Genomic DNA, 16,002 nt, shown 5'->3' with positions numbered 1-16,002 from the left:
GTAACATATAATATAAGGCCAAATCTTGATTTACTTTCAGAATTGTAGAAAATAAGTGCTGTTTAATCCATTAAGTGCTTAATCAGTTTGCTAAATCCAACACATCTTTTCTTTTATTTTGGATTGGCTTTAGCAACCCCCTAGATGTCCACCTGTAGAGAGTTTTCATTGCTTGGAGGGACATCATTGCCCACTAAATCCTCTTTAACCATAGCAAACAGGAAGGCAGGAGCATATGCTTCTATAGCTGTAAACACCTTTATTCGGTATTTGTAGGTTGCCCTTTAATGTGACTTGTGGATAGCCAAATGATTCTGCTACAAACACTAGGACACCATATTCCTATTAAATTGGTAGAATAGGCATTAATGAACCCATCTCCTGCTCAACAACCCTGGAGTGTATCTGGAGCCTCCTACTTTTTTTGTTTTACTGTAACGGCATGACTGAAGTAATCATTTCCCAGAACAAAAATGAGCAAGCGGATAAAAACAGACATTTAGTTCTAAGAGTGCTCTACTGTCCATAATTATGTTGTGGTGTATTTTGAAAACAGTAGGTTATAATCGTATTTAATGATTAGCACTCTATATATATATATATATATATATATATATATATATATATATATATATTGCATCAAAAACAAAATGTGATGTGCTCTTATTTATCTGTTATAGGCATGGGATAACCATTTGAGAAGAAACAAGTCGATTGTTGTGGATTTGTTTCATGGACAACTGAGATCCCAAGTGAAATGTAAAACTTGTGGCCATGTAAGCGTTCGGTTTGATCCTTTCAACTTCCTGTCCCTGCCTCTCCCCATGGACAGCTACATGCATTTAGAAATCACAGGTCAGTATTTGGAATTATTTTTTTTTTTAATTTTAAGTTGATTGATTAATTCAGTGTTTGGCATATATCATGAAATATGATAAATAAGATATTATATATTATAATATATATATATATATATATATATATATATATATATATATATATATATATATTATGAGCCCTTAGTTTATGGATCATTTATTGTACATTTATTATCACTTCCAAAAACTGCATAGAAAATCAAAACGGCCTCTTTGCCAGGTAAATGAACCATAGTAATTAAAGAAAACCAACCTGAATCGCAAGTGAGTCATTACTGTACTAGTATATTTTAAGCTCACAAGGCCAAGGGTTTCGTTTTGTACTAGTATGTATTAACATGCATTCATCTTACTGTCGGATTGTATCTTGTCAATTTTAGTGTTCATTTTCACTGTCCCGCTATACTATTAAACTACAAAGTTTAGCTTCTGACCTTTTAAAAAAAAAATTTAGCACATGCTATCACAGAGCTCCAAGTATGAGTCATATAACAGCAATACTAAAAATACTATTTTTTTTAAAAGCAATGGAGTAAATTGTGTTATTTTGTTGGTTACCATAGGTAGTTTTGTGTCATACTTTTGGAAAATGGAACATATATATATATATATATATATATATATATATATAAATTAGGAATTCATATTTTAATATGCATTCAGTACGCTTCTTGTAGAAAACAAACCATATGCAAATAGGCTTTCATTTGGGTCCTGGAATGGACCCCATATGCATGTTAGTTACAGTTGTACGTTGTATTTAAATATGGTATTCCATCTGTTTTGTTGAAAATAACAGTTTTATAATTACATATTGCATTAGAAACAACCTTCTTGATACGGTTGAATTCCCAAAATGCTTGATTTAATTTTTGCTTTATTTATATTTTCTCAGTGAATGTTTTTAATTGAACCTTTTTTGATACATAAAAGGCCACTAATAGATTGAACGCATGTGTTGACATTGAAACAGAAGAAGTTTCTAAAAAGATCCTAAACTGTTTGCAACATTATAATGATCCATTGAGCGCTTCTAATTCATCATTTTACATATATATATATACCGTATTGGCTCGGATATAGGCCGCACTTTTTCCCCCCACTTTAAGTCTTTAAAGTGGGGGTGCGGCCTATATTCGGGGTCTAGCGCCCGACGCCCGGGACATGCAGTCCCGGGCGCCGGGCAGGCAGCGGGGTTAGGATACAGATCCCCCGCAGCGGTGCAGGGGACCTGCATCCTACTCCCCGATACGCTCAGACAGCCTCCCCTGCCAGCACTTCCCACGGGGGGGTGCCGGCCCGGACGGGAGGTTGTCTAAGCGTTTTACCTCTGGCCCCGCGCCTGACTTACCGGAGCAGACTCCCGGGTGTCTTGCGGGGCCGGCGGGGGACATCTACGCAATACGCGTATACAACTTCCGGTGCCGGCACATCCGGCACCGGAAGTTGTATACGCGTATTGCGTAGATGTCCCCCGCCGGCCTCGCAAGACACCCGGGAGTCAGCTCCGGTAAGTCGGGGGGCAGAGGAGGACAGTGGCAGCATATCTCGGGGAGGGAGGAGGACAGTGGCAGCATATCTCGGGGGGGGGCAGTGGCAGCATATCTCGGGGGGGGGACGGACGGACAGTGGTAGCATATCTCGGGGAGGGAGGACAGTGACAGCATATCTCGGGGGGGGGCAGAGTGGCAGCATGTTTTTTTGGTGCTTTTTTAAAGAAAAAAACTTTTTCTTTAAAAAAAGCACCAAACTTTTAGGGTGCGGCCTATATACGGGGGCGGCCTATATCCGAGCCAATACGGTATATTAAACATTTCTGCAAGTACATGTACTTGTTGCTCAAGAGTTTGCAGAAGGATATGATATAACGGCATGTGTGCTAATGGATTCTTGATGCTGCTTGCCATGTTTCTTAACCTGTTGAGAGGTGCTAGTGAAAATAGAAAAAAAATCATATCCACAACCACCAATACTTTTTCTCACTGTCATGTCACTGTGTCACAGGGTGAGCTGCATTTAGTAACAAATGATTGATAAAACTGCTTTATATTGTTTTTATATGTTTATTAAGTGACTGTATTTTAGACCTTCCTTTTACAACTGCACCTTACTATTATCATTCGAGTCCAATAGCTTTCAATCCAGCTGTCATAGAACCCACTAACCACTTAGAACATGGGTGTATTTCTGTTTCAGTTCAGGTTCATTATTAAAGTGTCAATTAAAGTAGTATTAAAGTGTCAATGTAGATGGAACAGTCTCTCAGAAGTGGTAGAGGTTAGCTGGGGACTGGTTAAGTACATAAATGCTATTTTTCTTACACAGGAAAAGGTCAACTCTCTGAAACTTTCTTCTAGGGTCACTAAGTAGAACAGGAAAGACAGAATCCATAAAAACCAGCTGGTGCTTCTCATAGTATAGTTAAATACTTTTGTTTTTATATTACACAACCATTCCCCAATAATAATTTTAACATTTGAAAGTAGTCAGTGGAATAATGTGCCTTTTTTCTTTTTTAGTGATTAAATTAGATGGTACGACACCTGTACGATATGGGTTGAGGCTAAACATGGATGAAAAATACACAGGACTAAAAAAACAGCTAAGTGACCTCTGCGGTTTGAAACCTGAACAGATCCTTCTCGCTGAAGTGCATGGATCTAACATAAAGGTAAATGCTATTTGATCTGAAATGGTGTAGCTTGTTTAAGTAAACCTTTACACATGTAAATACAATAAATATGCTGTAATAAAAAAAAAATTCTATATGCTTGTTAAAAATAAAACCTCGCAAAAGGAAGTTTGCTTTATTTTATGTTTTTCATTGCTGTACCTTGGTGATGTAACTTTTATTCTAGTTTTTAGTTCTCCCTATCGAACAGGACTCTGTGTCAGTGTTACCATTGCTATATGTGTTGTGACTTCATTAAAACTATTCTTGTTTGTTTATAGAACTTTCCCCAAGATAACCAAAAAGTACGGCTGTCCGTAAGCGGCTTTCTCTGTGCGTTTGAGATACCCATTCCTGGATCACCCACATCAGCAACAAGCCCCACACAGACAGGTAAAAGAGGTTCTTTGTGTCTCTCTTTTATAAGCTTTTTGAACAGCCATTACATGAGTTAATTGTTTGCTCCTTCCTCTTTAATTACTAAAATGAACATAATCATGCCCTCAATGGGCATTTGTGACCTCTTTTTGTAGAAAGAATTAAAAAAAATTAAACATATTTATCCATGCCACACTTTATACCCTTTTGGTGTTACATTGTTTATATTAGTGTTTTAGTTGAACCATGCCTTTGGCTTGAATACTACAGAACCTGGTGGTCGCACCCTTACCAGATCAGCATCAGATCAGTGGCCGTTTGTGTGGTAGAGCCCTTATGGCTGATGCAAATCATTGGACTTCGTGCATGGGTAGCTAGTTGTCTATAGGGCTGATATTAAACATTGCCATATGATACATTTCCATGAACGCAGTCTGTAGGCTGTACTGAATGTCTCATTTTAACATAACAGAGCTAGTTTAAATATGGGTGCTTTATTAACATTGTGTATTTTCTGATTATTTAAATGCTGCATTATTGCAAATACTGTATGTTTTCTGTTGTTAACCTGTTAAATATTATTGGTTGGATTTCCCAGATTATCTACTCTGTGACATTTAAGGATGGCTAATAAAGTATTATAGGGGTCACTGAACAGGGTTGAATCTATTTTAGCGAGTCATATAATGTTAATTGTGTGCTTTTATTTGCAGACTGGTTGATGTGGGTCCATCTGTTGTATGCTTTTTAATTAGCTCTGCTGAGTCTATGAAACACGCAGCCAAAGAGGTTTAAACCATAATCCATATTAATAGAGAAGCAGTTCTAAGTAGATTACTTTGAGCTTGTTGTTCAATTTTCAGATTCCAACACAGTGCCATCATCAAATGGACCACACAGTGTCATCTCAAATGGAGGACTGAGTCGACCAACAATAATCCCCAATGGGATGCCAAATACTGTAGTGCCATGTGGAACAGAGAAGAGTCCAGGGAATGGAATGCTTAATGGGCATGCTTCTGTTCATCCAGATGGTCCATTTATAGGCTATATCATTGCAATCCATAGAAAAATGGTAAGAAACATGTTTCTTTTGGAATGTTAACGTGACATTTAGTCTGTTAGAAACTCACCAAAGGACTAACAAAACAGGCCTTCTTGGGCGCTTAGCCTTTCCTAATATACTTGCTTATTTTTACCTCTACCTAGTCAAGTGGATTGGTCAGAAGACTTGCGATGGAACTGCATTAGGGTCTCTGTACGGCAGAAAAGGATAGTTCCAACTGCTCTGCTCCTTGCACTCCATGTCTTCCTAGTACTATTGAACCAGCACAATATACTAGCTTAAGCCTAGGGTAGGAGTCCCTCTACCGCAAAACCAGGGGCAGATCAAGTCCACCAATGTGCGACTGCTGAATGGCCCGGGTACAAGGGAGATCTCTGTTCCCCACAACCAGCCCATTTACATCGCTAAATACTGTGCTGAGATTGTATGGCTCTTACATAGACTGTGCTTCTTAAGACACACAGAGTGCAAGGATATAATGTCATATCCTCCCGCTCTGCAGCGACCATGGGTCAGGCCTAAGGCAATATCCACGTTAAGTACAACTTCAATTCTATCCATTTTGTTTTAGCTGCCAGTGCGGCCTGGTTCTGGCTGTGGAGGACTGCAATTTGACCTTCTTAGTAAAATTTTGCTGAGCTCCTGGTTTTTTTTTTTGTTTTTTTTTTGTGGCACATAATCTAGCACTTGTAGGATGTTGTCATGGAAACAGAAAAAGCTTCTGAAAAGTTTTTATGTGAATCATTAAATGCTCTCATCTACTTGCTTAATGTACTAGTGAAGCAGACCATGATATATCGCAAATATATCACAGACTGTTCACATAGTGAACATTAGTGAGCCTCATCAACTGCCCCTTAATATAAAGTCATATGGTTATGTACAAGGGGAGGACACACACGAAATTGCCCATACAATTGAACATCGCAAATTGATTTCAATTGGCATATTTGCCTTTGCTTACAGAACATGTCTAGAGTGTTGCAGACATACACGGAAAACTGTGAATACTGTCACCTAGTTATAAGGTTATGTAGTAGTGAGGAATGCGTGGTACTTGTCTACTCATTTTGAAAAGTGGAAATCCATTGTCAATCACTGTTAGGTGTATGTTAATAGTTTCATATGCACATATGTACATTTCATATATATACATACATACATACATGTATATATATACACACATATGTTTTACCAAACCTTTACATTCTAACTAGCATACCCAAACATCAGTAGCTCCATCCACATCCTCAAGTTATCCTCCTAGCGGGTATAAATGGTATATCCTCCTAGCGGGTATAAATGGTATATCCTCCTAGCGGGTATAAATGGTAAATCCTCCTAGCGGGTATAAATGGTATATCCTCCTAGCGGGTATAAATGGTATATCCTCCTAGCGGGTATAAATGGTATATCCTCCTAGCGGGTATAAATGGTATATCCTCCTAGCGGGTATAAATGGTATATCCTCCTAGCGGGTATAAATGGTATATCCTCCAAGCGGGTATAAATGGTATATCCTCCTAGCGGGTATAAATGGTAAATCCTCCTAGCGGGTATAAATGGTATATCCTCCTAGCGGGTATAAATGGTATATCCTCCTAGCGGGTATAAATGGTATATCCTCCTAGCGGGTATAAATGGTATATCCTCCTAGCGGGTATAAATGGTATATCCTCCTAGCGGGTATAAATGGTATATCCTCCTAGCGGGTATAAATGGTATATCCTCCTAGCGGGTATAAATGTTATATCCTCCTAGCGGATATAAATGGTATTGGATAGTACTATGGTTGACAATTTCTTATTGATGTTTATTCCTAAAAAAAAATCTGCAACCTATCAGCAGCTTATCAGATAAACTGGAATAGAAAGTTTCTTTTAGAGAATATACCTTTAATACTTTGGTCAAGTACCAGTGTTGCAATCATGAACATTTCTCTATCCAGGCACATTTCAATAGTTTTTTTTTTTTATGTACTTGACATACTGATAAAAGCCCTTTTCATATTCTGTCACAAATGGAGACTTCTTTGGAAGACTGTTATTTGCAAATGTGAAGTCATGATTAGTGCTCGTTCTAGCTGACAGCTGTCTGCATGCTACATCAACCCTCTGGGCAATATAACACGCTTGGCATTAAGAGCACACATAGGCTTGACATTTCCGTCCTCGCATACTTTTTAGTACAGTACTAAATTTAAAATATCCTTTTACCTGCTAAATGGATTCAGGCTTAAAAGACCGTAGTTCCATATAGATGCATTAGGTGAAAAGTAGAGTACTGACGGTAGATTCTATTTATGGAGCTATAGGTTTTAAAGGGCTGCAGGCAACGGAGACAAGAGACTCATCTTTTGAAACCTGCAATGAATGTGATTAGGCATAAGCCAATGAGTGCAGTACGTTCACATATTATAAGACTGTATTATGTAATAAATACATTTTATTGAGGTGGTATTTTGCGATTTTCTGTGGGTTCAGTGGGTCAATGAAGAGTCTGCTTTGTTGCAAAAGATATTCCACGTGTATCTTACGCTATCAATGGTCAGACTCACTCCAGGTGTCTTATCAACCATGAAATGGCTCAGTACCCTTGCACAAAGTGGCCAGCTGGGATGTGTTTACGCTGCTAACACAGTGAGCCTGTTGGCAAAAAATACCAGTGCGGTCACTCAAGGCATAAGGCTGTTATTGTTACAATCGTTCATAGCTTGGGACTTGGCTGTGAATGTTCTCTGTCAAGACAAAAAGAACATACAAAAAGATCTTATTTATTGTTTTATATAGCGCCATCATATTCCGTAGCGCTGTACAATGGGTGTACAGGACATAACAGGTAGTATGTAACATAACAATTTGACTTACAGAGGCAACAGGTGAGGAGGGCCCTGCTCAAACGAGCTTACAGTCTACCTGTTATACGAGTGTATAAACATTACCTTCGCTTTGACCTTGTCTGATCTTCTGGATAGCTTCTGGTTTATCTGGGGCATGTGTAAGTTCTCTTGCTTTGTTGAAGTTCTTCATCAGTTTTTTGCTTGTTTTAGTCAAAACCTTTTGGGATTTAGATGTTAAGCAGGTTTGGCTAAGTGAGGAGTTGAAGGCTGGGAAATAAGACAAAGGACCAGAGTCAGGGTATATTTGTGATGATGGAGTCAGAATATTGGATGTAAAACATAATAAATGCACGCTTTTAGGACACTGAGGTCCCTTATTTAGGTATACGCCTGCAGACAATAGTGATAAGGAACATAACATAACATAGGGGAAGCAATGAGACAATGGACTCTCTACATTACTATTGCATACTAAAGGGGAATCCCACATGGACATTCACCAGAGAATTAAAATGCAAAAAAAACATCTGTTGAGAGTCAGGATTTTATATTTGCGGCCTTAAGAATATCTCTGGGTAGAGAATATCTTTCCTTCATGACACTACAGACTTATCGGTGTCTTTAAAGTTTGCATTTAGTGCCATCGCATCCGGTATCATTTTTACTTTTGACTCCTGTCTATTTTACTGTGTAACACATTAGCATCCTTTCTCACAGAAGGCGAAAGGAAAAAAAGATTCCCGCACAAAAACATTTTTTTAGATCATGCAAAATTCAGTGCTAAGAATTGCCGCTTATATAGTATAGCAAATATTTTTTTTATTTGAAATTGAGTTACTCAGCTACAGTTTGTGCATTTCCCTCCCTTTGATAGATGAGGACGGAGCTGTATTTCTTGTCCTCCCAAAAGAATCGACCAAGCCTTTTTGGGATGCCTTTGATTGTACCTTGCACTGTCCACACCAGAAAAAAAGACTTGTACGACGCTGTGTGGATCCAGGTATCCAGATTGGCAAGTCCCCTTCCTCCACAAGAGGCCAGTAACCATGCACAAGACTGGTAAGTTATCTTTACCTGTTAATAAATACATCAGATTTAGTTTTTTGTACTTTTAAATCGCAAAACAGTTTACAACATACTGTGTTAAAGGTTATCAAAGATTATAAATATATATATATATATATATATATATATATATATATATATATATATACATAAACCTTTCCTTCCAGGTGTGTCACTGCTTCAACACTCTGGTGCTCTTCTTCACTTAGACAATGCTATTGTTGTTCTTTCTTTCTTTCATTTGGGGGAGTGTTGGCAACACTACGGAAAGGAGAAGGCTTCCTTTTGCAAATCCCACAAAAAGGCGAGTGGTTCATACTTTCTATGTGCAGCAATCAGCAAAAGCTAAGCATAGCACGTAGAAAATATGACCTTCCGTAGTTACCTTACCACAGTCCCACAGGGAGAAAAAATTTGAGAATCACCCCAGGTGAAGAAGAAGGTGCAGCAGTAAAATGGTACTTTTGGCAGACTCAGTAAGTCACCAGGAACGCAAGGTCACTGATCTATAATATATAATTTTACTGAAAATTCGTGATAGTTGAGCAATACTGTGATAAATATATTTTAGGGTTTTAGTATTTAATTATTTACTCCCTTTTGTCTTATTTCCAGTGATGACAGTATGGGATACCAATATCCCTTTACCTTGAGAGTGGTCCAAAAAGACGGTAATTCTTGTGCCTCTTGCCCATGGTACAGGTAAATATTGGGAGTAGCTGATTTCCATAGATCCTTTGATTATCGGACAGTATTCTCTGAATTGCAGAGTTCTGTTGCTACATCTTGCCTTGCAGAAAGGTCCAATTTTTATGATTATGTCAAATTATCCCAGCTGCATCTGTCCAAATAATATACCGTTTAGAATGTTTTGTGATATAGTCGGGGTATTACCAAGCTCCACTTGATTCAAATAAGACAAAGACAACTAAGTATGCTCTGCTTCCTTTTTTTGCTTTCATTTATATTTATTTTAGTAAAAAAAAACATGTTCAAGCCAGTTTTATGTTTTAATAACACACACTCTGGCTAAAACTCCTTTGTAAACTGCACTGTAAATAAATCTGTTCTACATGTTTAGAGTATCATATTTGTGGCATTTCCCCAGCATTCAGAAACAAACTATTTCAAAAAGTTTAGTTACGTGATTTAATGCTGGAGGCATCTTTACCGTAAGAGTGGTCTGGAATGCAAACTATTTACCAGTCCAATTCCTCTGATTCATCTCGGCATGTAGATTACTTTCTTAGCCTGCACAGTAGAAATTGATTTTACTGTGCCATAGGACTCTTCTACCTGTTTTGATGTCTAAGACTGAACACAGAATAAGTTCCAGTATTTAGCCATTCTTAGATGTTGCTCTTTCCATTGATTTTTAATTTAGATTCTGCAGGGGATGCAAAATTGATTGCACAGTAGACCGTGCGTATATCGGTAATGCATACATTGCTGTGGATTGGGATCCCACAGCCCTGCATCTCCGTTACCAGACGTCACAAGAAAGGGTAAGGAAATGCGTAATTATAAGGATTGAGATTGTGTTACAAAGACTGTTCTACCTACTGTTCCTAATAGAGTATGTTTGTAGTTATAGAATTAAAACGTCGTGCCTGTTACTGTTGAAGAGCCAAGTCTTTCTAATCAAAAAGATTATTGAAAATATGTGGAATATCACATGCTGACCTAAATACAAATCTTCATTTTGTAAAGTAACCTTTATCAGGTCCAAAATGACCTTTTTCATGTCTTAATTGAAGGATACAACGGGTTTAATGTACAGAGTCCAGGTGTTTTGTCTTTCCCAATAGACATAACCCACATAACCTTAAAATCACCGTTTGTTTCCCCTGGGCAGATTGTAGAGGAACATGAAAGTGTTGAACAAAGCCGTCGAGCACAAGCAGAGCCTATTAACCTTGATAGTTGTCTGCGGGCCTTCACTAGTGAGGAGGAACTGGGAGAAGATGAAATGTATTACTGTTCCAAGTGTAAAACTCATTGTTTAGCCACCAAAAAGCTTGATCTTTGGAGATTACCGCCAATTCTGGTATTTATCTTATTTGTCTCTTTAATGTGTTTTTTTTTTTATTTCTTGGATTGGTGATCCTATTATAATACAATATTTGTATAATGTGTATGAAGGGGTCATACAGCCCCTAACACTATCTGTTATCAGTGGAAAATATGTTAATCCCAAATCATTTGTAAATCACTGCATGTTATTTCTAGCATTCTGAGGGTGCGTTGCTTTCTGATTGTAGTCTTGGATCACTCACAAATCAATTGAATAAAAAAAGTCAACTGGATGCAAACTAAGAAATCGTTTCCATGTAAATTAAAATATATCTCTCTCCACCTAATGTATCGGTTTGTCTTAGTCTGTCAATTCTTGTCTTGTCATACCCCTTGAATATATGTATTGTATTAAGCGCTGGGTAAACTGTTGGCGCTATATAAATAAAAGATAATATTAATATATATCTTCACTCTTGGAAAAATCGCTTTACATGCCCAAGCCTAGGAATGAAGGTCATATGCCAACTGTTACAAAAAAATCCAAATGTTTGTTTGCTTTAATGACATGGATTGCATAAAATCTGCTTTTTTGGATGATCAGGCTCCCTGTAGCGCCATTGTTCCCTGGGCTGGTTAAAATGGAGATCACTTATCCACCCAACCAGCACATTACAACCAGCACATTATCATTATGCAGCACTGTTCTGTGTTGAATCAGCCTCCATAGTTCATTGCCACCCGATGCCATGCGTCCTTAAAATGTGGAGAACTGGGATATTACATCATATGCCTGCACAGCAGTAAGGATGAGGGCAGCTGGTAGCAATTTGCTATTATAATAATATGACTGACACGTAATTACGTTTATCAGCAGTATTTTTAACAGGGCAGTGCCATTTAAGAATAAATATGAATTGTGTTTTTAAATAAAGATATAATGTTTCCGCTATCCCTTTTTCTTCATTAGATTATCCACTTGAAACGATTTCAGTTTGTAAATGGTCGCTGGATAAAGTCTCAAAAAATAGTCAAGTTTCCCAAGGAAAAATTTGATCCAAGTGCATTTTTGGTACCTCGAGGGCGAATTCAAAATATGAAGAAGCAAATAAAGTTCTACTCTGAAGACCAGGGTGAGCCACGGGTGACCCAGGTCGAGCTGAAGAAAGCAGAGCCTACAAACATCTGCTCTTCTGGAGATGGCGATTCAATCAGCAAATCTCAACCAATCCTCAGTTCTTCCACTGGAAATATTAATAAAGGTCAGTTTATGTAAACTACAACTACAAATCAATATCAGACTCAGCATGGTAGCTTACATATCATCCTGTTGTCTGACACTGTAGTTGATTTGCAATAATTCCATACTTGTGATCAATCGTTTGGTTGACGTAAATGTCCAACACAAACATAGCTCTTGCATTATTGATAGCCCCAACTGGGAAGATTTGTGTTTTCTTAAAGGGGGACATTTATGTTAATGTTGCTCAATATACGGGCTTTAATATTTAACTTTGAGCCGTTTAATTGGATGTTTGCCCACCAATTCTTTATCTGGCATCCATTTCTATGCCTGGCCTTTGACATCAACATTTAATGTTATTGTGCTATTGCAGTTGAGACATCTGCACAAATGCAGGATAGAAAGCTTTAACTATTATCCTAACAACTAGAATAATTTGAGTTTCAATGGTCAAATGTTTCACAGCTTGGTGATCTTTTGATTTATTTTCATTAAATGGCTTTTGCTTAATTATGTTCTCCTGATAAATGTTTTGCAAATTATCACTCACATGACATTGTTTGTTATTTTAGCATCTCCGTTACAAGGAAGAAAAGCAATGGCAAACTGTTCAAGTAAGAATAACAGTCCAAACCACAGTCCCAGAACATTAGGAAGAGGTAAAGGACGGCTACGGTTGCCTCAGCTTGGGGGGAAAAAACTTTCGAGCAGCAAAGAAAATCTAGATCAAAGCAAAGATAATGGAGCTGAAGAAGCTAGAGACATTTCTGATCAGGTGGACTCTAACAAAGGACACCTTTTGGGTGGAAGTCAATCAGAATTACTCAACATTCAGGATTCTGATGTGGTCTTAACCAATGGACTGAATTTTGAGAAAAACACATGTAGTAATGGGCAGCTAGAAAACCATACTGGTGAAGATGAGGACAGTGTTGATGACCAAAGAGATGACATCTGCTGTCGCCCTATTTACAATCTTTATGCAATTTCGGTAAGCAACGTTCTTTTAGGAGTTAATGGCATAGTGCGTAGTGCGATGGGTTACCAATGGGCTGCAAATCTGGTTTAAAGTTTTTCCACTATCCCCACATCCAAGCTGTGATTATAATTCAGGCTGCTTTGCTAGCAAATAGTTGAATAGTAAATCCCCCTATGCATTGGTCTGGCCATTGTGCCATCTTGTTAGGTTTGCACACATACATGTGAATTTTTTTTTTTTCTTCTCAGTGCCATTCGGGAATTCTGGGTGGAGGTCATTATGTCACTTATGCCAAAAATCCTAATAACAAATGGTACTGCTACAATGACAGCAGTTGTAAGGTAAGCAGTGATCTCTTATTGACTTATGGGCTGAATTAACCTTGTTACTGGAAAAATTCCAATGCCATCTGTACATTGTGGGAATCCAACTCACCACAGGGTCCCGGGGTCAACAGGGACAATTTTTTCCCACCTTTTGCATTAAGTTGAGGGATTTCTCTATTATATAGACTCTTCGTAGCATAAGGAAGCTTGATTTTATAGGTCACAATGCTGGTATTTTCCATACTCAGATGTTCAACCTGTACTACAGGTTAAACAACGCAGTTAGATCAGGAACATAATACACTGCTAGGATTAAATGGGGAAACAACTGGTATTAAAATCATTATTTTTTTTTATTTGCGAACGTGGCTATTTTTTTTTTTTTTACTTTAAATTAGTAATGTAGACATTAATAACTAGAATTATAGTTACTGTGCGCTCCCCCCTTTTTCACATCTGTAGGGTAAGCCATTTTCACTCATTTTTGTCTTCAAGGTAGGTCTGTAATAGTTTTTGTAATCAAACTTTTCATGTGTAGAGATTAAACAATTTTTCCTTTTCTAAAGGGAATTCTAAAGAGTTTTTTTTTTATTATTTCATGGCTCCTTATAGTAGCCAAACTAGGTAATCTGTATAGTAAATGTAATTTTAAAAAAATGTGTGTTATATATAAATATCTACTTTTTTGAGGAAAATAATGCACTGCAAAGCATGTGTCTTGTATTCTGAATACCAATTAATATATATATATTGAATATTTCTTTTTGCACATGTGTAATTATAGAGGTTTGATGTGCTTTATAACAAAGTGTTCCTTATTCCTATGGTAACTTCCAGTTTCCCAGTATGGTGCTGCACCAGTTATAGAGTTATGGGAGAAATATTAGCGCTTCTGCTCCATTCGTGTAACGATTTTATCAGCAACCAAAGTAGGAAGCAGAAATGTTTTTTTATGCTTTTTATATTTATGATTTTCATTTTTATTTTATCAAATGCTAAGCAAAACCAATGTTCTAAGTCTTCATCCCATTTAAATTCAGATCTTTGCATGTTTTCTTCCCATTAGGAGCTGCACCCTGATGAAATTGACACAGATTCTGCCTACATCCTTTTTTATGAGCAGCAAGGAGTGGACTATGCACAATTTCTGCCAAAGATAGATGGGAAGAAAATGGCAGATACTACCAGTATGGATGAAGATTTTGAATCGGACTATAAGAAATATTGTGTACTGCAGTAAAATGTTTGTGCTTCCAGTGTAGTGAGAATGCATGGCAAAGGTGGAAAAGCTGGATTGAAACCGAAACGCGTCGGAAAGAAGAGACAACGAAACGTTGAAACCGATAGTAATTGATCTAGCTATATTTGTGGAGAGGTCCCCTATGCATGTAGACTTCTTCACTAACATGACGAAAGATCAAGATGTTTAAATAATCTTTTAATATATATTTTAATTTATTTTAAATACGTTTTTCGTAGTTTTTCCCTCCCAAGCAATCAGCTGTTGTTTACATCAGAAATACAACACTAGATTCTTCATAACGCTTTAACAAAGAGCTGTAATTGAAGAAATCCAACAGTAAACAGCATTTGGGGCTGAATTATATTTATTATAACTTATATTACCAGGAAAGATCATTAGCGTTCTCCAAAACCATATCTTGCAAAGGCAGTGAAGCTTGTATATGCAATATTATTTCTTTTTAAAATATTAAAGCCCAACCTAATATTTCCTACCGCAAAATCATAGTGTTTTATTAAAGATATCATAGTTGATGTTCAAGCCCCTCTCCTTTCCATACAATAACGTACTACCCTTTTCTAGTAGGCTGGGACGTCAGTGGCATAGACAAAGCACTTTAATAACACGGGTTTATTTGTTGGTGGCTTGCATCTTCAACTCATTCATCAAAAAACATAGAAACTTTTAAGGTGGTTTTTATGTTTTTATGGCAACGGCCCATCAGCGCCTGCTTTGGGATCACATAACAATTGGGCATTCCCTGAGATAAAAGAAATAAAGCAAACCTTTACCTTATTATAGAATTCCTAGGAATGTCGTTGCTAGTACACCACCTTTAACAGAACATTAGGGGTCATCCTGGGGTAGGTGAGAAGGCAGATCAGGTCATTTAAAAAGCCTAACCCGGGGTTCTATTCCTATAGACATTAAAGGTAGGTGTCACCTTTAGTACTGAGCATATTGATTTCTTGTTCCAAGCACAAATAAGCAATGAGTTTCTTTTTAACATCTCAAACACATCGGCCTCAGACAGTCACATTCAGGAATAGAAAAGATTCAATGGCACAGAGAACTAACTTTTTTATTCTTTTATTTCTGCCAGCGTAAAACATGTTGATAATAAGGTCTCTGCAAAAAGGAGCATGCGTATTTAAAGATGGACAATTCATTTATCATCGTTGTGCATGTCCATTTGTTTTGTTTTTTTGGTATTTGTACTTATATATTTAAAACGGCAAATGAAACCACAGTGTTCTTATTAGAAATATCATTATCGGCTCCCCCTTTAAGTTGTGTTACAA

At 37.4% G+C, this 16,002-nt stretch overlaps 1 protein-coding gene across 1 annotated transcript in view; it reads left to right on the top strand.

Moving 5' to 3' along the window:
- LOC149286270 (ubiquitin carboxyl-terminal hydrolase 32-like) overlaps nt 1–14,698 on the top strand; it is a 90,907-nt gene extending 76,209 nt beyond the window's left edge. The window contains exons 25-36 of the mRNA XM_089494316.1: nt 681–855; nt 3,398–3,549; nt 3,831–3,942; nt 4,791–5,002; nt 8,707–8,891; nt 9,513–9,599; nt 10,282–10,402; nt 10,753–10,944; nt 11,881–12,172; nt 12,726–13,144; nt 13,381–13,473; nt 14,525–14,698. Of these exons, the coding sequence (XP_089350442.1) occupies nt 681–855; nt 3,398–3,549; nt 3,831–3,942; nt 4,791–5,002; nt 8,707–8,891; nt 9,513–9,599; nt 10,282–10,402; nt 10,753–10,944; nt 11,881–12,172; nt 12,726–13,144; nt 13,381–13,473; nt 14,525–14,698 (2,214 nt within the window). The remainder of the gene's footprint in view (nt 1–680; nt 856–3,397; nt 3,550–3,830; nt 3,943–4,790; nt 5,003–8,706; nt 8,892–9,512; nt 9,600–10,281; nt 10,403–10,752; nt 10,945–11,880; nt 12,173–12,725; nt 13,145–13,380; nt 13,474–14,524) is intronic.
- The last annotated feature ends 1,304 nt before the right edge of the window (nt 14,699–16,002 follow it).

Source organism: Sceloporus occidentalis, unplaced genomic scaffold, assembly GCF_023333645.1.
Source record: "Sceloporus occidentalis isolate IW3139 unplaced genomic scaffold, rSceOcc1.0.p SCAF_71, whole genome shotgun sequence".
NCBI lineage: Eukaryota > Metazoa > Chordata > Lepidosauria > Squamata > Phrynosomatidae > Sceloporus > Sceloporus occidentalis.
The sequence above is the reverse complement of the archived record's forward strand: the minus strand, read 5'-3'. Positions and strand labels throughout refer to the sequence as shown.